At 48.0% G+C, this 27,834-nt stretch overlaps 1 protein-coding gene across 3 annotated transcripts; it reads left to right on the forward strand.

Moving 5' to 3' along the window:
* Window positions 1-773: 773 nt before the first annotated feature.
* On the forward strand, window positions 774-26,987 carry STK40 (serine/threonine kinase 40). 3 transcript variants are annotated; one of them, XM_083452928.1, is made up of 11 exons: window positions 774-900; window positions 13,932-14,045; window positions 16,292-16,377; window positions 16,683-16,826; window positions 17,983-18,210; window positions 18,794-18,846; window positions 21,229-21,344; window positions 21,582-21,726; window positions 21,826-21,945; window positions 22,776-22,860; window positions 23,853-26,987. In XM_083452928.1, exons 1-11 carry the CDS (start codon window positions 780-782, stop codon window positions 24,069-24,071), a joined length of 1,431 nt encoding a protein of 476 aa, XP_083309054.1. In that variant the 5' UTR covers window positions 774-779; the 3' UTR covers window positions 24,072-26,987. The 3 variants fall into 3 exon arrangements, with proteins under 3 accessions (XP_083309054.1, XP_083309055.1, XP_083309056.1); XM_083452929.1 differs by lacking the exon at window positions 774-900 and adding an exon at window positions 6,657-6,931; XM_083452930.1 differs by lacking the exon at window positions 774-900 and adding an exon at window positions 8,975-9,217 and having other exon boundaries at window positions 9,324-14,045.
* Window positions 26,988-27,834: the final 847 nt, after the last annotated feature.

Genomic DNA, 27,834 nt, shown 5'->3' on the forward strand with positions numbered 1-27,834 from the left:
CAAGCGAAGGCCCCATCAATATATTTTTTTTACTGCATTTATAGCCCACCTTTTTTTCTCCAAGGAGCTGAAGGTGGTGTACAGACATGGTTCTCCTCATTTAATCCCCATAACAACCCTGTGAGGTGGGTGAGGCCAGGTAGTGCTTTGCTCAAGGTCACACAATGAGCTTCATGGCTAAGTGGGGATTTGAACCCTGATCTACCAGGGTGTTGTACCAGACTAGGACCAGGGAGACCAGGGTTCAAATCCCTACTCGGCCATGAAACATGTGCGCCGCCTTGAGCGTCTTAGAGGAAAAGGTGGGAAAGATAGGAGTTATAAAAATAAATAAATAAATAATAAAGCCCCCTTTCCCCCTAGGCCAGTTTCAGGAGCAGATCTGGTGGAAACGGCCAGGCCAGGTTTCTCATGTGTTTTGCTTTTTTAATAATTAATTATATTTAAACACGTTGCTCCGAAAGAGAAATAATACAGAAAGATTAATATAGTTAACCTATGGTATTTAAAGTGACGTCAGTCGGAGTCTGCCAATCATGCCCTGCGCAGGCCTTTCATTCGCCCTCGAGTAGGTGAGGGGCAGGGCTGATTTCTTACCGGAGGGAGGGGTGGGGGACTCTCGAGTTCACCAATCCTGCACCGGCACTCCCCGCCTACTTCCCCCCTTCCTCTCTTCCGCCCGGCCTTGCTTCTGTCGGCGCCATCTTTGACACAGGCCGAGGCTCCGGGGAAGAAGATGGCGGCGGCGGCTGCCTGCGGGGGCGTGGCCGGCATTGGCGATGACGGCAGTGTCGCGTCACGTCCGTTGTCAGGTGGCGGAGTCGAAGAGCCCGAGTTGGCTGGGACAGGCGAGAAGCGGACGGTGGCCGGCGGGGCCGGGCCCGGAGGCGGCGGCGATGGGTAAGAAGGGGCAGGCCGCCCCCTGCCCTTCCCACCTACCCCCGCCGCGGTGCGCGCGAAACCTTCTCTTTCCCGGGGCGGGGGTGGAGAGGGGTAGGTAGGGCTGGAATGGAGTCTCCTGGCAGAGGGCATGGCTGGCCGGCTGACCAGCTGGTATCCTGAGCAGGAGCCCTTCCCACCGCCTCTCCTCCTCCTCCCGTACGGCAGCAGCGTTGGCTCTTATGAATGGCTCAGCCGCGTCAGCCCAGCAGGGAATGGATTGGAGTCTCCTGGCAGAGGGTCAGGCTGTACAGGAGCGCTCCCCGTCCTCCTTCCCGCCCCTCGTTCAAGGGCCAGCCGCGGCAGCCCAGCCCTCTACGTACTCCTTGGACTCCCGTTGCAGTTGGTGCGCAGGCTTTCTTGGAAGTAAGCCTCGCTGAGCTCCACTGGGTGGCCTTCCCAGGAAGGCTGCTTAGGGCACGTAGGACTGCAGGCGGCGCGGAGCCGAGGGGGTTAGTAGACCTGGCATACGATGTTTGGGGCGGTGGAGAGAGGGACGGGGAATCGGAGAGCGGGGACCAACGTGCCCCTTTGCGAGTTTTTTGGTCGGTAAGCCACCACGCCCCTCCTTCTCCATCTCCGGCCTCTCACTGGGATACGGGTTTGTGGAGACAACCCGCTGAACACCTCCGTTGGGGAAATCAGTCGTTCATCACCGGCACAGAGTCCCCCCCCCCCGAAAAGAAACGGTTGAAGACTCCCCCTCTGTTCCTTGCCGAGCGAGGACACAGTTGCTTTGGCCATGGCTGCTTCTCTCCCTCACCCTCAGATTTGCCCTTGTCTGCAGTCTGGCCTACTCCTTCCTTTCAGAAATCGGCCCCCTGCTCACTGATGTTGCCCCTCTACTTTGATCCTTTCATCTTGTTCTCTTGCATTTCTCTTCATACACACCCTGCTGGCCACTTTGGTCTCATGTCCATTTAATGCTGTTGCAATCAGAAAAATAGGGGGGGGGGGCGACGTTCAATCCCTCTTTTCTCTCTTTCCCTGCCTGCCCCCGCTGAGACTCCTTCCTCTCCCTTCCGTGACCACGCCTACTTCCATCTTCCCCCCCACCCACCAGTACCCCCCACCGGCCAGTTGCTTTGTTTCTGGCATGTCCGCTGCTTCAGCTCCTCTACCTGGCCCCTTTCAGGGCTGCTGCAGCATGCCATAATTCCCCACACTGCCATCCCTTCCTGCTCAAGAGATCTGTGCTTGGCTTTGCTCATTTCTCTGGATGGGGATGATAGATCAAGGAAAGGCTGCAACCCATGAGGGTTTCCCTGTGGTGGTGCTGAGTGCTGGGCAGGAAGGAAGGTGAGAGGAAGGACTCTTGGCCTAAGAGAGGCTGGGAGCCCACATGCAGTCAGAAGAGCACTTTTTCAGGGGGATGAAGTGGGGATGAAAACAGTCCTTGTTCGGGAATGACAGATGGGCTCCTTTGCAGAGCTAAGAGAAATATGAGGGCTCAGCCTTCACCCTGCAAGTAACAGGCAACTCATTTTATGTATAAAAGTTATATCACGAGAATTTGCTTTTTGCCCTCAGAGAAAGTGTGGTCCTACAGATCAAGATAGTCTTTGTGGTACCCTCTGGATGCTATTGGATTACAGCTCCCATCGGCCCCACTCAATGTGGTCAGTGTTCAGGGACCACTATCGTTGGATGTGGTGGGAACCTGGCTATGCCCAGCTCTGCCATGGCAAACCATTATCTCTGCTTATTAGTAAGCAAGGCTACAGCACTGTAGATTTTTTGAAGCACTTCACCACCATTATCTAAACACGATTAGCTACAGCTACTATCTCAATGTGGCTAATGTGGGAGCTGAGTCTGAAGGAAAAAAAGATTGGCAGTGGCCATTGTAGGAGATGAGATATGGGGGGGGAGAGGGAGCTTCCACATTTCTGGCTCTTAGCCACTATACTTGCTCCTCTCAAATGAGAATGATGGCACTTGTGTTCCATGATGCAGAAAAAGATCGTGCAGCACTTTTGCACCTTAATAGCTCCTTGCTTTCTGCTGTGGCTCCACTTGACAGCTGTGGGGGAAGTTCACAGGTCTGCTGCTGGCTAAAATGTTGAGGTGGGACAAAGGTTTCCCAGTCCTCTGACTCTGGTGTCACCAGTAGCTGGAGCAGGGGTGTAACCCTCACCTCTGCTCTTGTCTCCAGAAGTCTATGGAAGCAAGTTTCCTTAATGAGAGAAAGCTATAGAAATTCTACTAGCAACTACTCGAATAAGATTTTGGGGGGAAAAAATATGGCAATTTGATGCTCGTGTCCCAGAACTTGAAATATCTTTGACCTAGGAATTGAAAAAGCTTTCCAGCCTGAGAGGGTCACTGTGTAGCTGTTTTACAGGTCTTCAGCATCTGGAGAACTATGAGTCTTCTTAGGTCTCGTGATCTAAGCACTTCTCTCTGTGTCTCTCTCTCTCCTCGTAACATTTGTTTTTAATTGCAAATATACATATTGAGCACAAATAGAGTAAGCCTTTCTCCTCTGTAGGCATAGTTTGCCTCTGATTCCATTGGGTGATTTTGGCAAGCTTGCCTTATAAAACAGGCCCAGAGTTCAGAGCTTGCTCTCCTTTCATGTGTGGACCACACTCTTCCCTTTTCAACCTGAAGTTTCTCTGGGCTGCTTCTCTGCTCAGTTCTTCCTTTTTCTTGTCACGTTGATAATGCTGCAACTTGAGGTGTGGTTTTATAGTAAGGTGCAGTCCACCACTTCAGGTGGAGAGAAAGGTTGAGAGACTAGGCTTCATTTTACAGTCCTCTCTGCAGGTAGTAGCACGGTTGTGTCTGCTGGCTTGCAGCCCCAGCCATAGCCTCGTAGGAAAGTCAGGTAATGATACCCATGATGGTGATCCATAGAAATCATTGGCATTCCAGTCACCTTACACAGAATCTGTGTAGCTTGTAAATCTTGACAACTTTTTTTTTAAAAAAACCTCTCTTTGATTTCTGATAGCTTCTATGACACTTGGATATGCTCTGTAATTCTGATGGGAAGCTGGGGGGCGGGCAGTGAGAGGAGCTGATTTATGGGCATAATGAATATATCTGATACCTTGTGCTTGAGGTCTTTACGGAGGAGTTAGTCAGGTATAGAGTTAAAATCTTAGCTGTCAGAGATGAAAAACTTGGCTTCCTGTGTCTTCATGTGCATGAATGAGAGTGAGAAAATGAAAGGCAGGCCATGTAAATACATCCTGTGGTTTGCTTCTGGTTATGTGTTGGTTCACGGGCAGGCTGCATAGCACTTAACCTGATGTGCTTTTGTGGGGTCTATTTGGCATTCTGAGCGTTCTGGTCTTCCTTTTAAACATGATTCTAGCCCTGATTGCAGCGCTACACCCCAGAAGTAAAAAGCAGTACTGTAGAAGCATTATTGTTTATTAAATTTATTAGTTGCTTTTTTTTTTTTTGCCGCAGCAACTCAAAACGACTTAGAACATTTTAAACAAAAACACAAGTTAAAACCAGCAAAGAAAAATCTCTACATTAAAACGTTCCATCCATGCAAAAAAGCCACGGATAATTAGAAGCCATAGGCCTGGATAAAAAGGAAATTCTTTTGTCTGGCACAGGAAGATATGTAGTGATGGCACCAGGCAAGCCTCTGTAAAATACAATCGATCAGAGCCCAAAGTAACAGAGTCAAAGTTTGCGTTTGCACACATGCACATATATTTGGGTTTGATCTCTAAATCCATATAACAAGATATTTTTCCAAGGCTGGTTCACATTTGTCATGGGTATCATTTTCCAAATAAATGCAGTGTTTTTGCCAATGGTTGTTGGTCTTCTGATCTGTTTGGATAGATGAAGCTGCTTGATGCTGGCTCATCAAGCCTACTACTGTCTATTCTGATGGCAAGGAATGTGGAGACCTCCAGATGGTGTTGGGCTCAAGCTCGTATCGGCCCCAGCTAGCACAGCCAGTAGTCCAATATGATGGGGGTTATAGTCCCACAATATCTGGAGGGCACCATGTTTGCTGTTCCGTCGAGCATGCAGCTCTATGGTTTCTTCCCTTCCTAGCCTTCTAATCGACGGTGCTAACTAAACATTGGACCTGGGACTTTCATGCAAAGCATGGACTCTGGCCTTGAGCTATGGCTCTCCTCTACAGACATGGCAAGCATAGCGTGTGCAGATTGCAGGTGCAGATACTGAGCAAGATGCTCATGTACTTCTATTTCAGTGCATTAGCTCCACACGGGGTCCAGAGGGTGACAACACAAGAACAGGCCTTTTCTGTGTTGCCTCCGTTTGTGGAATGCTCTCCCCAGGGAGGCTCACCTGGCACCATGGTTACATATCTTTAGGTGCCACCCAAAAACATTCCTCTGTTAATGATCTATGGCTTCTTAATGCTATGTGTGTTAATATATTTTCTCCTTTGTTTTAATTGTATGCATGTGATTTTTTTTGTTTTGTTTTTGTAAATCACTTTGAGTTTCTTGTAGCAAGAAAAAGGGACAAATACATTTTCTTATTAATAACAATAATTATAGCTCCTCAAAGAGAAACTTTGGTGACTGATAGCACAGAAACCTGTCCTTCTTGAAACAGGTGCCTGACCCAGGACGGGTGTGCACAGGTCAGTGGTTCTGTTTGGGCTGCCATTAATTTGCTCTAGAAGAGGCAGCAACCAGATTAATCATTGCCCCCTGTGGTTCCCAACCCCCACCCCACAGACCACTTGAAAAGTGATGTAGGTGTTGGCGAACCACGTGATGTTTCTGCCTGTTGTAGTAATTGTAATACGCTGTGCTAGACACGGGGGTTTTGGGTTTTTTGCATTGCTTCTTTTACTTCTCATATTTGGGTTTTATTGTATTGCAATTTGAAATCAAATTGTAAGATGGTAAAATACAACGTAAGAAATAAGAGAAGCAATAAAAATACGATTAAAAACAAGTATGAATGTTGAATGTGATGGATTGCCGCTGTCCTATCTTCAGCCACACCTCAGACCACCTGACAGGGCTCAGAGATTGCTGGTGGTCCACAGACCACAGTTTGGGAACCCTTGATGTATCTGTTCTTCAGGAATCCCCAAGTGGCAAAGCTAAGGAAATCTAGTCGGGCCCAGAACAATTTAACTTCACATAACTTCAGACCCCTTTTTTCCAAGCCTGGGGTCCTTTGTCATGGACAAGCAGTTGTGTTCCCTCACTCGTGCTTGGAAAGGTCTGTTTGCTCAATATGCCTGTGTCTTCCATATTGCTTTCTGCCTGTCATCTGGCCCACAGAGACCATGTTTCCCCCTGAGGATTGGGTTTTCAGTGAGTTTCTCCTCTAAAGTTCCACATGAGGCTACAGAGCAGAAAGGAAAAGTGTCCTGGCCCCATCTTTCAACCAAGAGGCCGAGGGCTGTTTGGGGGTTTGTGCTTGCTGTTGGAATCTTTTGTAAGTTCTCTTGAGACTAATTCAATCAAAAGGCAAGTTATAAATAAAACAGCAAGCGACTTCTGAGAAGAAGGCCTTCCCTCCCTTTCAAACTCCATTGGTTGAAGTGCCCATTTAAAACAGGCTTCTGGCTCTGGGGATGAAGGTTTTGGAAGAGTGCAGCTGTTAGGTATCATGACCAGGCTGGCTTACTATTCTGGAGTGCCATGGCCTTCCTCCACTCGCCCCAATCTCCTTATCCGTATGACCAAATGTGGGCAAGCCTTGTGGCTTGCTCTGAGCTAAACTTGCCAAACCCACATAGCTGGCATACCTTCGGCCAGTGAACGGCGCTAAAATAAGTTTGACCAGCGAACGGCCCACTGGGTTGCTGATGTCCCAAGGAAAACAGAGCTTTTTGCCTTTGAGCAACAACTGGGGCATGTGTAAATATTATTTTGGGGAGACATTCTGCAATTTTTCTGGAAACATTTAAATTTATTTCTCTCCCCCCCCCCCCCAGCTGCTCTAAATCTTTGGAAATCTCATTTAGCATGTTTGTTTGCCTAATAGTGCAATTCTAACAATTTCTGCTGGGGCTTACTCCCAGGTAAGTGAGGTTAGAATTACAGTCTTACAGTTTTGTTTGTTTGTCTTGTTTATTAACCTATCATGTTCCTTTTTTTGAGCTGTAAGTTTCCTCCCCAGCCACTGTAGCCCAAGTCAGTGAGGTGAAATTTTGGGTTGGGGGAGACCAATAAAGTGCTGTTAGCGTGGCTTAAGTATTATAGTTGGGGGGGAAATCAAAACTTTACTTGGAAAATATTTTTATTGACATACGCAGAAATACATTAAGACCTGACAGCTCAGTAGCATATGCTTCCCACAAATCATTGGATTTTAACAGCACAGTCCTATGTCTGCTTCCGCAGAAGTGAGTCCCATTAAACACAGTGGAATTTACTTTTTATAAAGTGTGTTTAGGATTGCAGCATAAAGGGAAAATGAAGGATCCAAAGACTGTTAACGTACTCATTTTACAATGTCTGAAGAGCTCTGTGCATAAATATATGTGCTTCCTAAGTATAGTCACCTAAATATCATACAATTAAAACATCGATTTTAGGTTTGAGTGGTATTGTATCTGTCCCAGTTGCCCAATCTGAGTTGTGTCTGTTCATTATATTACCAAACTTATGAAGTAGTGCATTTCTAAAAGTGGAACGTTTTCCTTTGAAAAAGGTAACGGTGGGAAATTTCCTACCCAGCATTACTACTGGGTAGAAGAACTTTGCACTGAGTTTTTTTGTGTCTCTGTGTAATGAGTATGTCAGCATACATACAACTTTTTTGCTTTTTACCGAGGTGAGCTCCTTTGAGATTTTGACTGATGGAAAAGTCTTTGCCCTCTGACGAACCTTCTTATCACAGCCTTTAGCCTATCAGTGAATGGGATCTGATCAAAGTACATACAGTAGTACCTTGGGTTAAGTACATAATTTGTTCCGGAGGTCCGTTCTTAACCTGAAACTGTTCTTAACCTGAAGACCACTTTAGCTAATGGGGCCTCCTGCTGCTGCCGTGCCGCCGAAGCATGATTTCTGTTCTCATCCTGAAGCAAAGTTCTTAACCCGAAGTACTATTTCTGGGTTAGCGGAGTCTGTAACCTGAAGTGTATGTAACCTGAAGCATATGTAACCTGAGGTACCACTATATGGATTGGTCAGACAGGGGCAATCAGACGTTGGCACTTTCCTTGCATGGGTTCACCAGTAAGGTGTTTAATATTTGTGTCATCATGGATCAAACCTCTTGTTTAAATATCTGTATCACCTTTGGGGTCATCAGTTATGTAGCAGCACAACATGCAAAAACTGCACGTTACTGCAGCTGAGTTATGGTTGGAAGTGTCAGTGTGACAAAAGGCTGAAAGTGAGACCTGTTTGCTAATCCCATTTTTTATTAGTCACCAAAGAACACTTTGGGGATGTATTTTCAGTGGCATAATGGGGCATCAAGCTGGAATTCCGTTGGCGGTGAGAGCTATCAAACAGGGAGCAGGACTTTGCTAAGAAACATATACACAGTTGTAGATAATCCTGTTCTGTGTTTCGGATGCTCTGTGGCAGCATGCAGTGATTATCAGGGCTAGGAAAGTATCATTCCAGGGCAGAGGTATTGGAATGTTGTGATACTTTTAGGAACCAGAGTATTTCCGAACTGTAGGTGCAGGTTAGACTGATGAGATGTAGAGAACTGAACAAGATATACCTGTATGTGTGTTTGTGTGTGTAGTGGAGCGGATATTCTCTTGCATGCTGCTCAGGGTTCTCTTGCAGAGGATTAGAAGGGGACTAGGGGGTCACTTAGCCCAGTCCCCTTTACAGCAGATACAGCATCCCTGGCAGACAACTGGCAGTCTCTGCTTAAACAACTCCAACAGAGGTGCCCATCTCTGCCCAAGGTAATATTACCACTAGGGCGTTCCTCCTGATGTTTAGCTGAAATCTTCTTCCCTGTCATTTCCACCTCTTGATACTCGTCCTTCGTTAGATGTCTGTGCACAGTGGTAAGCAAACCAGGCCTTCACCGGTCTGTCCTGACTGGTGACAACGAGAGAATTTCATCACAGCCCTGAAATCTTCCAGGTCCTATCTTGTGAACATGAATACTCCAAAATCTACAAGCTACTCCACCTGCCCAGCTGGTAAAGAAAAGGTCTCACCAGAGATTTCCTATCATACATGGAGATATCCATCTCCAGATATCGGAAGGGCTGTCACATGGAAGAAGGAGGAAACTTGTTTCCTGCTGCTCCAGAGGTTATGACCTGCATCGATAGATTGAAATTGCAAGAAAGGAGGTTCAGATTAACATCAGGAAGAACTTTCTGATGGTAAGAGCTGTGGAACAGACTCCCACAGAAGTTGGTGGAGTTTTTTTAAGCAGAGTTTGTGTGGCCATCTGTCAGGGATTCTTTAGCTGTGATTCCTTCATTGCAGGGGGCTGGACTTAGATGATCCTTAGAGTTTCTCTCAACTCTACAATTGTATCATTCCGCAAGGCCACCTTGGATAGAACTTTAAATCCAAAGCAGACCTTCTGGTTCTGCCAGTCCGTCCCCACTATTTCTGGAGCACCAGAGAAGAGACATGACTTCCTAAGCGCCGGAGAGGTAGTTGTGTGATGTATAGCACGGCGGCACTTGGGTAAGGCCAGCCTCGTTTGTGTTGGGCCCTGCCTTTCCTCTTATCCCTCCCCTCCCCTCTGCTTCTGGTTCCTACTGGGCTGGTTATATGAATTGATTGGTATGGTGCATCTTGAGCCCTGTTCACATGCTATTTAAGCGTGTAACTTAGCACGTGAAAAGCTTGTGGGGAGGGTGCTAGCTCTCCCCACCCCCATTTTCAATGCTTTCCACTAGTGTTCCAAAATGTACAGAGGCAAGAGGCTTCCTGCTACAGACAGCTTCCCTTCAGTTTGTGGAAGGTGATGAAAACAAGCTGGGGGCACAGCCACTGTGTTTGTCATGCGGTAACCTGCATGCTTAAACAATGCCTGAGTAGGGCTCTAATCTCTAGTTTTCCAAAGTCCCTGGTTCTTCTGTTTTCCAGCTGCAGCAGCCTTTGTTCAGGGCTGAAAAAAATCCAGACGCCTGATGATAGGTATTTGATTCTGGTGCCTAGAAAGCCAAAATACTGAAATAGGCCTAAAAACATACTGCTGGCACCAAAAAGCCAGATGATGTCACCTAAGACCAACCTTCACCCACCTGGTACCCTCCAAATGTTTTGGGCTACAACTTTTCATTAGCCCCAACCTCTTTTATAGTTTCAGAGTGGGCTTGGTGAAGCCTGCTTAAGTCTTTTAAATAACTTGCGCACCTTTGGTCATCTGGATGGTGAAGGCTGTTAGATAGAGTTCCCTGGTCCAGGGCAGATTCACATTGGCACACTGCCTATCCAAGAGAGCTTTTTAAAAATACTTACTTACTTACTTACTTACTTACTTACTTATTTTTAAGCCTGCCTCATCTTTGTGCATCTTCTGTATGTTGACGGTCCCATGTGCAATCCCTAGCATGTCAGGGTGCTTACCAGCATGCACCACGTCTCCACTACAACTGCCAGAAGGATATTGGAAATTTCCACTTCCATTTTAATCTTCTGAATTCCATAGTTAGTTGAAACAAGCCAGTTTCATAAACTGTGGCTTTAAGCTGCCTTTTCCCCATTGACGGTTGTTAAGGCTAACCACAGTTTGTTGGGGTTCAGGCAGCACAGCAAGCTATGCTTAACCTAAAACGCAAGCCAAACTCCCTGTCACTTCTCTGTACCAAAGGCAGGGGAGGGGAGGGGCTGGCTGCAATGCCTGCTCGTAATGCAAAACTTTGGTTTAGATTTACATCTTCAACAGGTCGTCGTCTGTATCCTATATCCGTTTGCTTACTTCCCCTGCAGCAGATGGCATTGTCATCAAGAACCACTCTTGCCATGCTCCTCTCTTTATTAGGAAAGATTTCCTTCTAAGGACGCATCAATATTTATTGGGTGGGACTGCCGGCTTGTCTTCTCATTCCTAGGCACATTTTTTTCTCCAGGAATTGTTTAGGGTTGGGGAACCTGTGCACCGCCAGTTGTTGTTGTACTCCTGCCCACATCAGCCTCAGCCAATGATTAGGAGGATGGGAGTTAAACTCCTCACTCTCTCCCTGCAGTGCTTTATCTGCTGTGCTGCCTCTCTCCTCCCTAACAGCAACCACAGACACCCTGAGAGCTTTGAGGGCTAAAAACGCAGTTCTCCTTGTGTGGCTTTGCTGTCATCCTGAATAGCTGGGCTTTGCGGCATCTTCAGCATCTCTGAAACGGGGTTTCCTTGCGCAGAACTTGCAGGCCAGTTGTGTTGCAGATTTTGGAAGCCAAGAGGAGGCGGCCAGAGGGTGGGCTATGGTTCAGTAACAGAAGGCGCTGCGCTTGGCTGGCTGCTCCTTGCAGGCCACGCAAAGTAGAATGAAGCAGATGTTTACTTTTGCTCTTCAGAGGCAGCCAGATCCAAATCTGGGGGCCAAAGTGCAGAGAACAGCTGGCTTTGAATCAGGCTGCAGTGTTGCTGCCTTTCCGAACCACGTGCTTGTGGCATCACAATACCAGCATTTTGGCACCTAGAAAAGCTGTGTTCTGCAACCTGGATAAATTCTGCCAGTTACATATTTTCCTCTGTCTCTGCTGATGGTTGCAGCTCAAACCCCAGGCAGTAGCAGTGGCTGCTTAGCTCTACACCCCCCACAAAAAAAACTTTGAATGTCTTTACTGGGCATAGATTTCCTCATGGATTATTGTGAGTGCAAAAAATACCTTTATATTAAAAAAAAAAGTTGAGATTTTCCAGGTTGCTGAATTCTGTGCTGTGTTTGGGTGATCTGACATACGTTTCTGCTCTCAGCCCTCCTGCATTGACTGGTGCTCTATGTAGTCTTTGCTGTTGAGTTTATGATTCTCAGACTGGAAGAGATGGGCAGGCAAAGCTGGCCAGGGAGACCTGTTCTTGTGTACCACTAAACTCAGAGAGGCGAATGGGAATGTGTTGTGAGATTTTGGATGGCTCTTTTGGTATCACACATTCTCCCCTTTGACCGTAATAAGGCAGTGCCCCTCTGCCTATTCTCCGCATGAACAAACAGATCTTCTTCTCCCATAATCCTCCACCAAGTATCAGCTGAAGGCAGGTGACAGCAGCTCTTGGAGGGTTGGCTGAGCCCACAGTTTCACCATAGCTTCTGTGTATTTGTTTTATCAGTGAACTTTCACAGGGTGAGAAGCCCGAGGGAGATCCCGGCCAGATCCCCCCATGGGCTCCCTTTGTTCCTCTTTTGACAGAACATCAGCCACTGCTGGGAGATCCCCTTGGCCCCTTGCCACCTGGGCGGCTCTCTGTCCTGGCAAGGCTGCAGCAACAGCTGACATTTCAAGTTTGATGACAAATGGTGCCCGCCAGGAGTCTCCAGGGAGAAGTGACTCATCTCCTCTGCATGCCTGTCAACTTCAGCAGCGTGGGAACCTCTCTCGTATTTCCCCATCGTGTCACATTATGCTCAGTTGCTTCAGCCTTGGGTGGGGGGTCCTGTGTGCCAGGGGCTGAGCAGGCTCACAGTCCCCATTTTGAAATCCCTCTTGTGTTTCCAAAGGCCACCCTCAGCCCTATTTTCCTGGATGTGTGTAGGGTGATGCCCCTTAAGGAAGGTGAATGTGCTTTCAATTCAGCCACCATTCCTTAGGCTCTTGGCTCCAGAAGCTGCAATGTGGGCAGCTTCACTGCCACTGCTTCAGTTTGTGGCCACTGCCGGTTCATAACGGGAGCACCTGGGCCTTATTACATCTCATCCTACTTGACTCAACCTTAGAGGCAGTGTTCACATTATTGGTGCTTTTCTGTTCTTGTATGAAAAGTGTAAATGTGCTTGGATTTTGGCTGTGATTGACAAAGCAACAGTCCTACATAACAAGGCTGTGACAGCTGCTGCTGCTGCTGCAGCTGAGCTTGTTTTATCTGTGGATCACTTGAGGCCAATCTGGTGTCTGATCTTGGGCATTGGGCAGGGGCACAGTTAATTTCTCTTAGCCTTTGGTTTGTCTGTATGTTTCATCTGCGACCTTTGCCCAGGCTGTGAGTGCATGGCAAAGGCACCAGGGATTAAGAGGGTTGCACAGCCATCTTTTCCCAGGGGCTGTCCCTGGCAGGGATGGAATAAAGTGGGTGAGAGTTGCATTTATTGACTTGAGGACAGTGTTCAGAATTAGCCAGGCACCAGTCGCACTTTGCACCCGGCTATGGAGCACTTGCGACCAAGTGAAGATGCCAGGATGGTGCCTGACATCTCCATCATCTGGGGATCATTGTATCTGGACTGTTTTCACACACTAATACCCCGTCCTGTAGAATTCTATCACTTATTTTTTATAGGCACAATTAGAATGAATTTCTGGAACCAAAATGCTTTTTCTGTGCAGCTTGATCAGGAGCAGTCACTATTAAGAAAAAGGTTGGAATAGGCCAGTATATACATGGACTGTCTCTGGACCAAGTGGCTTTTCTTCTTTAAGTTCTCAAAGTCCTTAACCTAGCTCAAGGTTGTCATCTGAACCAGCCAGATGTTTAAATGAGAATCAATCGCAGTCAGTCCATTGTTGAAAATTAAGACATTTTACCCCCAAACGGCAACTAGACATTCCATTTTGGCAACTGTAACCTTGGTTTAAGGAGCCATTTGGCGCCTAGCTTATATATCTGAGTTTCTAACACTGCTCGAGCAATCACCTTCGCTCCTAGAGCTGGGGTCACTGTTTTAGGACCATTTTGAGTGAGTACTGTAGGTGCCATTCAGAAAATAGCTGTTGGCAGGGAAGCACAAAATTAGAGAGACATACCAACCTTATGCTTACTATGGGAAGTCAGCTATGTTTTGTGGATCCTGAGTTTGGAGATCATGCAAATACTACTTTCTCTTTCTCTCAAGGTAGCCTAGGATATGTAGGAGCATTACAGAGGGAAAGACTTGAAGGTCAGGGGGCTCCCTCAGGGCCTCACAATAAGTGTCTGCTCTCTTTCCCCAGAACTCAGAATGAACCAGCGAGTGTCCGACAGAGGGGGCGGGGAAACGTCCACCAAGGCTTTCTGCCCGGGAATTTCCAGCAGCAACACCAAGCGGGCAGGACCTTTCATTCTCGGTAAGCAGGAACAGAGGCTGTGATCTGCTGCATTGCACCTGGCAAAGGCAGGCTGCAACCTACCCTGTGCTTACTCTGCAGCTGGCGTGCAGAATGCAAGTTAATCAAATGTGCATAAAGCTTGCATTGGGCACAATTAATTCTCTGGCAACATGGTCATATTCTGCCCACCCCTCTGGCATCTGAGATCCCTCCATATTCAAGCTTATTTTCACAGCCAGGTGGCTTAGGAGCTTGTTTTTTTTCTAAATTTGGGGAAAGGCGGAATAGGTAAGGTTCTGAAGGAGAGCTCTGTCCCTGGTACCACATTGGTGCTCCTCGGTAGCACACAGTGTTGCTCACCTTACAGCTAAGTCACTGCTGCTTACTGGGAAAGTAGGAGGGGTGAGGTGGTGGGGAGGTCAGTGCTGTGCAAACACACTGGCAGGGATGCTGTATTGTCTCTGCTCCTGGCGACCTCCTTGCCCCTCCCACTCTCCCTCCTGGTAAGCTGCAGAGACTCGGCTGTCGTCATTCAAGCACTGCTCCACAGATCTGGCCCTGACTTAGAGCACTACCTTTCTCCTTTTGGTGGTTTGCTGTGTCCAGTGCCCAATCCTGGCCACCTTGTTTCCTTGTGATATAGCCCAAGTGCAGCCTCCAAAGGTCCTATGATGGTTTAGACTAGATGGCTGGCAACCACTGAGCAGCAGGAGGGCTTGCGCCAAAAGTAAAAAAACAGCCAGGCTCTTCTGGCATGTGTGACGTTTCTGCCGTGATCCAATTCTGGAGGAGGTGTCCTTTCTTGTATCTCCTTAAAAAGACCTAAAATGCTATTAAAATGTAGGTGTGCTTTATCTCTTAGATATGCAATCAAGAAGAATAGTAATTTAGTTTTAAGTTACCTGATACCATTCCGTCTTTATATTTCCTTATTCATATTAATTTCAGGTTGGTACATACTAAAATACCAGTCAATAGCACCAAATACACTTAAACTCACTACAATGCTAATATAATAAGCTGCAGTATGGTCCAGGATTATAAATGCAGTCATTAACCGTAATCACTTAAATTAGTTTGAATGGATTATAGCAGTTAATATCTAATCCATATCTGTTCCTCATAAAGTTTAGAAATAATGTTCAGTGGTGATGAAAACTTTGTCCGTCTGTCCCCCAGCCTGCCATCTCTTAACTGAATGTTCTCGGTAATCATGGCAATTTCCACAATAGTCCAAATCTCGAGCAATCACATTTTGTTGGTGTGACAAAAACGATTGACTCTCTGCTTTGCTGTAATCACCATTTTTGCAGCTGACAATAGTTTTCACACTAGCCCCTAATTTTCTTTCTTTACTGTGTCATTCACATAACCTACTGACCTCAAGAGAGGATCTAGTGGATTGTGTAACCTGATGTTAGGCATAATGTGTAGTTAGCTTGTTTTGGAAAAGGATTTAATTTACAAGCAAGCTCACCATCTGTGGTAGAAATTAGCCATATTTTGAGTACAGCACCAGCCATGATCTGTGGCTTTTTAAATATTCTAAACTGCCTGTCTGGGGTCAGATACCACTTGCATAGTTTAATGATTCTCTCCTTTTCCAACAGATGGTTTGAGGTGGATCTCTTGCAAATATAAAGTGCCATATCTGATATGATATATCTGAGCCATTCATTTCTCCCTAGGCTTCTTAAAAGCTATTACAAGTACCATGCAAATTTTAATCATATACTGTACATTTTTTTTACTTCTTACCATGAATTTTTGACACCAGATTATTTGAACTACTCAATTAGTATGACAGTACTTCAAACTCTTACTAACTATATTTAGAAATACACTGTACAACTGTTGAGATGTAAATATTGGAGCCAAAAGAACGGTTTCCTAATTTTTCAAGCATATCTGTTCCACTCACTTCACTAACACAAAGGGAGACAGTAAAGATAATCCTGGACTTCTTTTTATTTTATTAAAAAAACCTGTATCCCATACGTCCTAAACAGCAGTCACACAAACATCATTTATGTGGCCGCTGTTTTCTGTTTCTCTTCATCAACCCTCACTTGGGGCTGCAAAGCATTTGGGCCTCCATGCTCTGAAGCTCTGTGTGACTTACGGAAAGACATGTAATCCATTTCGGGCAGGGAAAGGGAACTTCCTGATAATCAGGGTCGGCAGCTGAACTGCCAGCAGTGAGCAGCAGTGTAGGTGATGAGTCAGAAGAAGCAAAGTCCATTGTTCTGCTTTTGCCTTCTCAGGGCCTCGCTTGGGCAACTCCCCAGTGCCGAGCATCGTCCAGTGTTTGGCAAGGAAGGATGGGACAGATGACTTCTACCAGCTCAAGGTAAACAGCAGGTGGAGTCCTTTTTTCTGGAGAAGAGCTGGCCAGGTTGCGGAAGCATCGGCAGCTGCTGCAATCTGTGGGCTTGTTCCTTCTGTGATGGTCAGCCTTTAAACCGCTGACAGCACAGCACAAAGTGCTGCCAGGGTGCTGCAGCTCTGCTCAAGTCCCCAAAGGTCGGGCACCAGGGTTTCCTTGGTCCAGCTGTAAATATTCCAAGCACAGAGATTGATGTCGGAGCTTGTTGACTTTCAAGAAAGAAATGCAATATGTGTGTGTTTTCTTTTCTTTGCCTGCTTTCCCCAAAGATCCTTACCTTGGAGGATAGGAATGACAAAGGCACGGAAACCCAGGAGGAGCGCCAGGGCAAGATGCTACTCCACACAGAGTACTCGCTTCTCTCCCTCCTGCACAACCAGGACGGGGTGGTCCACCACCACGGCCTTTTCCAGGTAAGCACAGCCATCCTGGGCACACTGGAGTTCTGTATCCCTGCCCAGCCCAGCCGGTTGCATGTTCTATCAGCTTTTGCCCTTTGGAGAGATGTGGGCCCCTGTTCCTCAAAAGACACTGCACACCTATCCAGCCACGCTTGTGACTATGATTGCCCCCATATTTGCTTCACTTATATGTCACTCTATTGATATTATAGTGTATGCAACATGATCCACCCCCCAAATGCTATTATGATTATTATGAGCCGCTTTGAGCTCAGCACCTGTTATCTGAAAAGTGGAATAAGAAGTATCAAATCAGATCAGATCAAATATATATATTTTAAAGCTGCTTGCTGAGGCTGCCAGTGCCACAGTGACTCCATGTTTTGCAATCATACTGCAACAATGAAACATCACTCTGTTCAGGCTTTGCTACAGTCTTCAAGTTCTTCTGACTGTAACGTTTTACCCAGTTTTAATATTTTTACATGGTTGTAACCCACCCTTGGGCTTTATGGTGAAGGTAAGAAATTGCAGTTCATAATACAGACTGCGGGTGACCCAAACTGAAGTGTTTAGGAAGCTCTTCAGTGGGACATTTAGCAGTTCAGCCTTTTGAGTCTGTGGCACATTAGTGGGAAGAATTCCAGCACACTTCCAGCAATAAGGCTTTTTCTCAGGCACCCCTACCAAACACACACATCTATCCATGTAAATTCAGCACATGACTGAAGAAGGTGAATGGGCCAGACCTGCCACACATGCTGCTGTTGTGCTGGTGGAAAGAGACCTTTTTGGAAAGGAGACTTTTGAAATAGAAGGGTTGCATCAGTATTAGTCATACTTGGAATATACCCATTGAAGTTAATCGACGTGACTGACTTAGGCCCATTAATTTCAGGGGGTCAACTCTAAGTGTACCTTAGTTTCCTCCAACCCCAAAACCATAACTGGGCTCTTTATTTCATGTCTGTGATCATGCAGGTGTAGAGTTTGGGGTTGGCTGTGACCTCTCGTGCCAAGGAGTGGTGGCCTAGATAGGGGTTTTGATTTGTGGGAGCCACACAAGCAGCAAGTATGGTGGTCAGCCACTGATGGATGGAAAGGCCAGTTTGGCACCATCTCTCCCAGATTAAAATGACACCTTCCTCCATCCTTGTTGGGGCTGCAGGACCGAGCCTGTGAGCATGTGGAAGACCTGGAATCCAACCGGATGGTGCGTAAGATGAAGAAGCGCATCTGTCTGGTGCTGGACTGCCTCTGTGCCCACGACTTCAGCGACAAGACAGCCGACCTCATCAACCTGCAGCACTATGTCATCAAGGAGAAGCGCCTCAGCGAACGGGAGACCGTCGTGATTTTCTACGACGTTGTGCGGGTAGTGGAAGCCTTGCACAAGGTAGGGTGTCTCTGCTTGTCTCAGGGAGCTGTGAGGAAGATGTGGGGCCCTTGTGGGGTTTTGGCAGCCACGTGACTGTGAGGGAGGCTTGGTGCTTTGGTGGGGGACATGGCGTCTGCCGATGCTGAGCTAGAAAGAGTTCTGTGCAAAGCATCTTCTTATATCCAACTTAGTTGGTGCAAAAGTCTTCAGGTCATAAATGGCCAGGTGAAATGAACAAGGGATCTTGATCCACTCCATTTTCTGCAAGCACAACTTTAGGGTTAGGGGGATTGAAGTAAGCATTTAAGTTTCTTATCTTACCAAATAATCTACTTTGTTCTACAGTGGTACCTCTGCTTATGAACTTAATTCGTTCGAGAGATCCATTCTTAACCTGAAACCGTTCTTAACCTGAGGTACCACTTTAGCTAATGGGGCCTCCCACTGCCACCACCACACCACTGCGCGCGATTTCTGTTCTCATCCTGAGGTAAATTTCTTAACCCGAGGTACTACTTCCAGGTTAGCAGAGTCTGTAACCCGAAGTGTTAGTAACCCGAGGTACCACTGTAATAGTATAAATTCCCTCTTGTCTTTCTAGAAGAACATTGTGCACAGAGACTTGAAGTTGGGGAACATGGTGCTGAACAAAAGGTGAGCCTTTTTGCAACTTGCATTCTGGAACATTATTTGCAGCTGGTGGGATTTCTGCAGATTGAGGTGGCACGCCAAAGAAAGTTAAGCTCCTGTGTGTGCTGGGAAACACCTGCCAAGAAAGCTCCCGCTTTTCAGTCTGTGCATCCACACACAAATCAAACAGCAGCCTTAGAAGGCGGTGTCTTGTTTGCTTGTTTTTCCCTGGAGAAAGCACTTTGGCCTTCCTTAGGAGTTTAGCGAGGTCACAGGAGAATGAAACTGGAGGAGGGAGGACATGTCAGTCTCATCCCCCTAGACATCTGATGCAGGAACATGTGTTGCAGCCTTGTCATTTGTGCACCAGTTCAGGGTTGACCTCATAAGAGCCTCAAGTGAGACGAGGCCAACTAGTTTTATCATCAGAGTGTAACTTCCAATAGCTGCCACTGCCCTCTCCCTTCCTTTGCTCCCAGACAACTCAGCGTCACAGTGAGGAATGCCACTGACAGCTCCATGCACCCCTTTAAACAAGATGTTATGTCACATCAGTAGGTTTTGTATCCATTGCTTGCACACACTCACATGCTCCGCATAATGTGACTCACGTTTCTGGCAAGACTTTGCCTGTTCAAGCCCCTGCCACCCACAAGCACAAGTTATATCTGTTCTGAAATATACAAGGCATACATGTGGCTTCATGCCTGGCTTGTGAGCTTCTTGGAGATACTTAGCTGCTGCATTTGGAAAAAGGATACTGGGTTAGATGAACTTTCTGGTATCACCCACTAGGGCCGCTCTTAGACTCCTAAAAATGAAATGCAACAGTTTTCTAGAGCATCCGTTCCCAACCCTAGTGCCTTTCAGGTGTTTGGGACTGCATCTCTCATAACCCTTTAATGTTGGCCATTGAGTGGGGCTGATTGGAATTAAAGTCCTAAAGTTTTGGAGAGTACCAGGATGGGGAAAGGTGTTCTAGGGAGTTGGGGATGAATGACCCTGAAAAAGGATCTGGTTCGCACCTGGAAGGTTCTCTGAGTTCCAGCCCTGCAGTTGATTGTCTGAAGTGATATCTGTGGCTCAAAGTGCCTTTCATTGACTTTGGCTCTTTTACCAAGAATGAACCCTTCCTGAGTAGGCCTTATCCCAGGGATCCAGCAGTGTTTTGCATTCAAGGTGGCCACAAGGCCATGTTCTTGCAGGCATGTTCTTGTTTCTGTTTCTACCGCTGCATTAAAAGCGCATCAAATGGCCTTGTGGAGCGAGAGGTGTGAAGCAAGCAAATATCTGTTGAGCAACGGCCTGGTAGTGCAGAAATGCCCTTTGGGTGGCCCTCGCTCATCCAGGATCACAGTGAGGCAAGTGGTGCCATTTATTGCTCCTTCCTGATCCCCTGTGGGATGAGGTCAGTTTTTGGCTGCCTGAAAACAGCCATTCATACATTTCACAGCTGAAGCACCTTGGATGCTGATCTCTTGGCTTCATTGCCAAGAAAACATTGTCGTCTGCCAGGAGGACATGGCGGATGTTTATGAGCTGAGGCCATCCTCCACCCCTCGCTCACAGGAGAGTCATCAGGAGCTGGCTGTTTGGAATGCTGACTTCTTTCTTTCTTTTAAAAAAGTCTCAGTTAATTTAGCCAAAGAACATCCAGGCCTGCTGATTCTTGTGCATTCAGGCCTCTTGCTCCGTCGTCCCTCCCTCCCACTCCCAACTTGTCAAAAGTCTGCTCATATTTCTTGAGTGAAGGTCAATAAATCTGGCACAGATGATCAAAACCTTTCAGGGGAGTGCCAGAACCCCAACTCCCAGGGGGTTAATGAAACTTTTGCCATCTTAGTGCTCTCCGCATTTGTGGAGGACTGAAGGGTGTTTTAGTCCAAAATGTCTGGAGGGCATCAAGTTGGTGAAGGCTGAATCAGGGTTTTGAGGAAGATTCTTCACACTCTGAACATCAAAGTTAAAGCTGAACCTGAGTTCACAAATTTAGATAAATAGGCAGCGACATATTTATACAGTGCTTCTCCAAGTTGCTCAGGCCAATGTACATGGTCTTGCATCCATACACCCACATGCCCTTGCCAACTACCGCATGAGGTAGGCTAGACTGGGAGTTACTCACTGGTCTTAGGTCACCCAGAGAGCTTTGCAGCTGAAGGGAGGGTTTGAATTTGTGTCTTCCCAGCTAATCTTCTGCACCACAGTGGCTCTGAATAATTCTGATGTGTATGTCATACCAAACTCCCAAAAGCCCCATCTGGTTCATCCACTTTTGTTAGCTGCTTGGCATTATTCCTCAGAGCGGCCTTCAGTGTCTTTGTTGACACCCTGGTCATTCATACCACTCCAACACCCCTCACTCCCACCCCCGTTACCCGGCCACTAACTTTTTCTCCTCTCCAGGACCCACCGAATCACCATCACAAACTTCTGTCTGGGGAAGCACTTGGTGAGTGAAGATGACCTCCTGAAGGACCAGCGTGGGAGCCCCGCTTACATCAGCCCTGACGTCCTCAGTGGTAGGCAGCAGCATCCCGTGGCAGCCCCCAGACCTTTCACCCAAAAGGGCCTCCTCCCTGCTTTGCACGCATGACATCACAGGCATGTGACGTGGCACTGAGCCCCTCCAATGTTGGGCCCAAGACGGGAACATGAGACCACCCCACAGGCTGGTTGCTTAGCGCCTCTCCTTTGTCTTCCTCCTCCTCCTGGATGGGCCCTGCTAACTCTCCAGGACTGTCTCTCTCTGTTTGCAGGCCGGCCGTATCGTGGGAAGCCCAGCGACATGTGGGCCCTGGGTGTGGTCCTCTTCACCATGCTGTACGGGCAGTTCCCCTTCTACGACAGCATCCCCCAGGAGCTTTTCCGCAAGATCAAGGCTGCTGAATACACCATCCCCGAGTAAGTGGGAGTCAGGGGCATGCCTGGCCACGGGGTCTGGGCCTTGGTGTCTCTGGTTTGGTAGCTCCACTGCCCCTCACTCTTGCTCTTTCCTAACAGAGATGGGCGGGTGTCGGAAAACACTGTGTGCTTGATCCGAAAGCTGCTCGTCTTGGACCCTCAGCAGCGCCTGACCGCCTCCGAAGTGCTCGACTCCCTCAGTTCCATCATTGCTTCCTGGTGAGTGTGTGGTGGAAGGGGATAAAATCCTTCAAAGAGCCCTGCAGATGGATCAAGCCAAAGGCCCATCTCACCCCTCCAGCCCAAAGCTGGCCTGTGGTAAAGGAGTGAGCTTTGTTGGGAAGGCTGGGTGGAGGAGTCTTTTGTAAATGCTTTGAACATTGGCCAAAAGACACAGGAAGTGTTGTCTCAACTTCTTGGGAAGGAACACCCTGGGCCATGTCTCTTGTTTCTTAATGGTGGGTGCGGCATAATTTCACCCTCCTCCTCACCTTGCTCCCTTTGCTAGAAGAGCATCTTCTTGAGCTAAGTTTTATACCCTGCTACCAAGACCCAAGTACCGAATCAAGCATGAGAAGCCACCTTTACTTACTTCTCAACTAAATGGAAGCACCCCATTTGTGTCCTTCAGTGTCCAGCCCAGGGAAAGGCTTGCCTTTCTTGACAGTGGGCACTGTGGAGGACCTCTTACAGTTCTGACTACCAGGTCTTTAAAAAGATATTGTAGAGCTGTCAAAGGACAGTCAAAAGGATCCTGGGGATGGAACAACTGCCTGCAGCATGTGATGAACAAGTGCCTACAGCACTTGACCCTTTGGTCCACTGATAAAGAAGCATCCATAATAACCTTTGCACCATGTTGCCCCCACCCCCACCCCGGTCCTGTGCTGCTGCTGCTTCACATGCTGAGAAATGGTGAGGTGGGTGGGTGGGCAAGGCTCCTGGGTGCAGTGTGTGAGGGTTGCCATCTTCCAACTGGGGGCTTAGGCCACCTCTGAGGTTGGCACAAATGTGCTGCCTCCTGACCCACCAGCCTCTCTCTCCTGCAGGCAGTCCATGTCCCTGCTGAGCGGGCCCTTGCAAGTGGTGCCTGACATAGACGACCAGGTGGCCAATCCAGAAGGCACACACGAGGTAAGTCCTGCCTGCTGAGCGGGACCACTTGCCCTTGAGGGAGACGGGCTCTGCGACCTGATTGGATGGTGTGTCTTGCTTGCTTTGCATATTTTCTGCAAGCTGTGCGGAGGGTCAAAGGAGCTCCGCTCCATTCTGAAGTCCCATTCTCAGGTGCCTTGATCCCAGATTTTGCTTCCAGAGCCACATGGAAACTCGCTGGGTGTGTGTGGGTGTGTGGGTGTGGGTGTCTTTCAGACAGAAGCTGTGAGGACATTTGGTGTGATCTGTTTTCTAGTCAGAAATGAAACAAGCAGGGCAGAGCAGGTACCCAGCAGCATCTGTCTCTGCTGGCCTTGGGGGCTTTTTCCATCAGTTGGTTCCCAGCTGATGAGAAGTGATGGCTGGGGAAAACGAATGTCTTGCTGAGAAAGCTTTCTGAGATAGCAACACATTTTAAAACCCAATTGCAATTCATATTCTTAAGTATTATTAAATGCTACTGGGGATCTGAAGTCAACCTCCTCAGCCTGTCCATGAAATTCAGCTGGTCTCTTGGCCTCCTCTTTTTCTCCCTCTTCACCTGCAGGTGGCCCCTTCCCTTCTTAGCTGGCTCCACCTGCCTTTCCTCCAGGCCCCTCCTGCTTTCCCTTTGGCAGCTGGAATGTCTGAGGACATTCCTGCCAAATATCAAGAGCCCCCAGGTTGTGTTCAAGTGCTTCAAATCTGGTGGCTCCTTGCAGCAGAGACCTCTGTCGCCTCTCAGAGCTTGTTCTCAAGTCATATGCCCACTGCTCTGAACGGAACTGGGATTCCCAGGCTCTTGAACATGGGGGGTGGGGATGGGGAGCGACTTGTCAAATTCAGAAAAGGAGCCTGGCAGGCTTTGTGGTGTGTGCAGTGGAGCAGTGAGCTTGTGTACAAATGCTGGGGGGAAGGGGGGGGATGCTGTTGCAAGCAGGTCTGGCCCCTACCTTCCTGGTGGTCTCTAACAGGGCTCCTCCCCCTCGCAGGCGAAGGTGACGGAGGAGTGTTCGCAGTACGAGTTTGAGAACTACATGAGGCAGCAGCTGCTGCTGGCCGAGGAGAAGAACACGCTCCACGAGGCCAAGAGCTTCCTCCAAAAGCGGCAGTTTGGGAACATCCCTCCGGTGCGGCGCCTGGGCCACGACGCCCAGCCAATGAACCCCTTGGACGCGGCCATCCTTGCACAGCGCTACCTTCGGAAGTAGCTCCTCCCACCCCACCATGGGTCTCTTGCCCCCGACGGGGCGTGCGACAGCGACAGCCAGGTCCCAGGATCCCTCACAATGTAGCAGTCTTCCCCTGTGAGCTGAGGGCTCAGCGGGCATCGCCTGCTGGGCTTTGCCCCCCGACCCCGGAGGGGGCAGCAGGGGAAAGACCCCAACTGTCTGGGGAAATGGCTGGCGGATTTTAACTCCACACCTAGACAGCTAATCTGCTTTTAATCATGACTCTGAAATCTACCTCTCTGCCTCTTTTTAACCACACTGTTCTCTGGACTGAAACGAGGAGCGTTTTTTGGCAAAGTTTGCCCCCGCAGGCTTCTTTTCTGACGCAGACGTTGGACTGCTGCGGAGACCACGTGGGCCGTGCTTCGCTCTGTCTGGTTTGAATAAGCTTAATCATTTCCCTCTCCTTTCTTCCCTCCCCCCTGGTGGGTTTCATGAAAGTAACTATTTCTTAAACCCTCTCCCCCATCCCCTTTGTTCTATTTTTAATTTAACACCTGGTTTGAATATATTTTGTGTAAACGTTGGTTTCGGGCCCTCTGCGTGACCACAGGCTTAGCAAATGGGTTGCCTCCACTACGAGCTTCTCTCCACGTGAGAAAGCCTCGCTCTGCAGATTCTGACCTGGGGAAAGAGTTCCAAACCAGGGGCTGTTTAAAAAAATGTAGCTTTTCTGAGGGCCCAAACCTCCCTTTTCCAATCACTTTAATTATTTGGGGATATCCTGGGAGGGTTTTTGTTTTGTTCTGTCTTCCTTTCTTTTTTAAATGGTAGCTTTTGAAAGGTGCAGTAACGTTGCATTAATTCTGTTGACATTTCTCCCTGCCTCCTCCTCCTCACCCACACTGGTACGGCTGAAGGGATAAATCTGTGAAAAATGTGAAAAGGGTTTGCTTGCTTCGTTTTTGTTTTGTCCCCTACCCCCCAGGCTGTCTCAGGTTCAGAAATGCCTGCTGGTCTCCACTCCTTTATGTGCTCTTTGCTTTGTCTTGCCATTGCCATCTTGTCACAGACAATTCCCCCACCATGACATTTATTATTATTTTTTGCGGGGGTGGGCGGGAGTGTTCCCCTGATGCTGTGCAAACAGCAGGTCTTGCTGGGACTGGGCTGGATCATTTCTGAGCCTCGTTTGTTGGAACTGGATGCCTCTCTTGCCAGATAAGCTGTTCTCAAGCAACCCTCCCTAGGCTGTGCTGCCCCATTTCCACTCCCTTCCCATTTCCGGTCAGCCTTCATCACCCTTTCAAAAATTGTCTCAAAATGTGAGGTGTCCCCTCCCCACCCACCCTGTTGAACCATTGGATGCCAGCAGAAGCAGCATTGCAGTATCCAGGAAGCGACACTGACCTGGAGGAAGTTGGCTTAAGACCTCTGCAGTCTGGCTGGAGTGGGGCTGTTGGATGGCCCTGAGATGAACGAACCAGCCGCGGACAACGGCCTCCCTTAGCGTGAATGTGTTTGCATGGTGCAAAGAGGAGGACTAGCAAAGGTTGTAGATCCTGAAATCTGACTTCAGCACAAGGAATTCTTTTCTACTGACAAGAACTGCAAAAGAATTCTGCAAATCTGTTTAAGAAGAGAAAAGAAGAAAACCAACCACGTTAAAACTTCCTTGCAGAACCTCTGTGCCTGATCTACACTCCCCTCCCCTCTGTGGGGCAGACTCTGCTTTGCTTGTTCTCTGGCTTTCTCATCGTTGCTAAGTTGGGAAACAGGGATGGAGTTAGGGAAACCCAGGAACAGTTTATTTTGCTCTCTCACTAGGGATGGACGGTAAACAACCCCTCAAAGGTCACCAGCCCCCCATGCAGTCTCGCCAAGAAACACAGCATAAACCTGTCTATAAGGCATTAGCTCTGTGGATCAATCCAAAACTGGATTGGTGAATGCTAACAAGCTTAATGGCACCCCTTGTTGGTCCAAGTGGGGGCAGTAAATTTGGGCTCCCATGTCACAGCCCCTTCTGTGGGCCAAACCTCCAGGTGAGCCAGTTGCTGTACACCCCTGGATCTTGTGTCCCGGGGCCCAGCCTCCCTGGTGGTTTTGGGGACTGTTGCTTGCAGCACCATCATAGCCCACAAGATGGAGGAATCCCTCAGTCGGAGGGTAAGATATTTCCCCAACTCCAAAAAACTGAGTTGCCCATCTTGTCATCTGGAAGCACATGCGAGGTGTCCTGCTTGAGCGGGGCCTGCTCATCTCCAAAATGAGCTATTCTGCTGAAGACAGACCCTTAGCAGTTCCCCTCAGTCCTACCTACAGCTTTCTATGGGGCTGCAGTCCCAGCTGACATGTTCTCTTAACAGTATTGGAAGGTGGGAGGAGAAGTGTAGGATGACAGGCGAGGTGTGGGCCAGCTTTCACGACAACTTTCTAGTCCACTTCCCAAGCAGGCGGTTTCTGTGGACTTCTCCTCTGCCTGGAATATTTCCTGTGTCAGTAGCAATAGAAGCCCCCTGGGCAGGGCCTTCCCCTCTCAGAATTCAGGCAGGGCAGACTCTGCTCCCTCTGCTTCCTTTCTTTCTCTCATCTCCCCTTCACCAGTACTGACCATCTTCCCCAGCAGAGCTGGCTGTGTGTTTTGCATTGGGACTCTCTCCATCCTCAAAAAAAACATAGCAATACTCGACAGGCTGTCAAGCTGTGTGCTCCGCCCAACTCTGGACATGGTGATGAAAAGCAAACTGAAAGGAAATGGGGAGTGAGGGTGTGTGGAAATTGGGGTGAGCTGTCTGGGTTGTGTTTTTGTGGATTACAAGCCGGGTGAGACACCAGAGACAAAAGATCCTATTGTAAAAAAATTGCAAAGATAATTTGTATAGAGACCTATTTTTGTATTACATCCAACTATTCCTGCATGTCAGCAATAAAATTTCATAATGTAGAACTAAATCTGTATTGTGTTGGAAAGTGCTGGTGACTTTTGTCTGGAGCCAAGCTCTGTGTGTGTGTGTGTGTGTGTGTGAGAGAGAGAGAGAGAGAGAGAGAGAGAGAGAGAGAGAGAGAAGCGTGTGAAAATAGAATTCTGTTTCAAGAGAATTATTTTGCTAGCTTTTAAACATTTTTACAGAAACTGCTAGTTCTCATGCGTTTGGAGATGTGCTTGGAATGAGGTAGGCAATATCTGCAGAAATCTTGGAAGCTGGAGGCAAGGAAAGCTGTACGTGAGACCACAGGTTAGAACGAATTGCACATGGGGAGGTTGAGCACATGGGATCACTTTGTGTAACTTATGCAAGGCCTGGAGTTTGGGTGCAAAATCTGAGTTGTCCAAGGAGACAGAATATAATGTGTCTCAAATAATAAAGCCTTGCAGTGAGTCAAAGCGAAGGGCTTCTCCCCGCTGCCTGAGGAGCATCCCTTGAGTTGTTTGTGCAACTCATTTTTCAAACACCAATGTTCTACACCTGTGTTATCACCGGCAGTCAGGTATGTCCTTTCTGCCCTGGTGGTATGGGTGCTTGTGGTAGTTAAAACTCTTCTACTTAGGAATGTGTTGAGCTCCAGCTGGGAGAGAATTCCACTGGTCTGTCTTATCTAACACACTCAAAATTCCTCTGAAGCACCACTCCACTATTGAGGAAGCGAAACACAAGAGGGCACAAGCTGGTACTCAACTTGGGAAGGGGAAGACACTCTCAGATCTCTCCCTTGCCACCCGCGTCTGACTCCATCAGCACACAGACATTTAGGCAGCCCTACGGTGAAACGGCGTTTCCGTGCGCTGCTCTGGTTTCGC

This window comes from Podarcis tiliguerta, assembly GCF_965153285.1.
Source record: "Podarcis tiliguerta genome assembly, chromosome: 8".
Taxonomy (NCBI): Eukaryota; Metazoa; Chordata; class Lepidosauria; order Squamata; family Lacertidae; genus Podarcis; species Podarcis tiliguerta.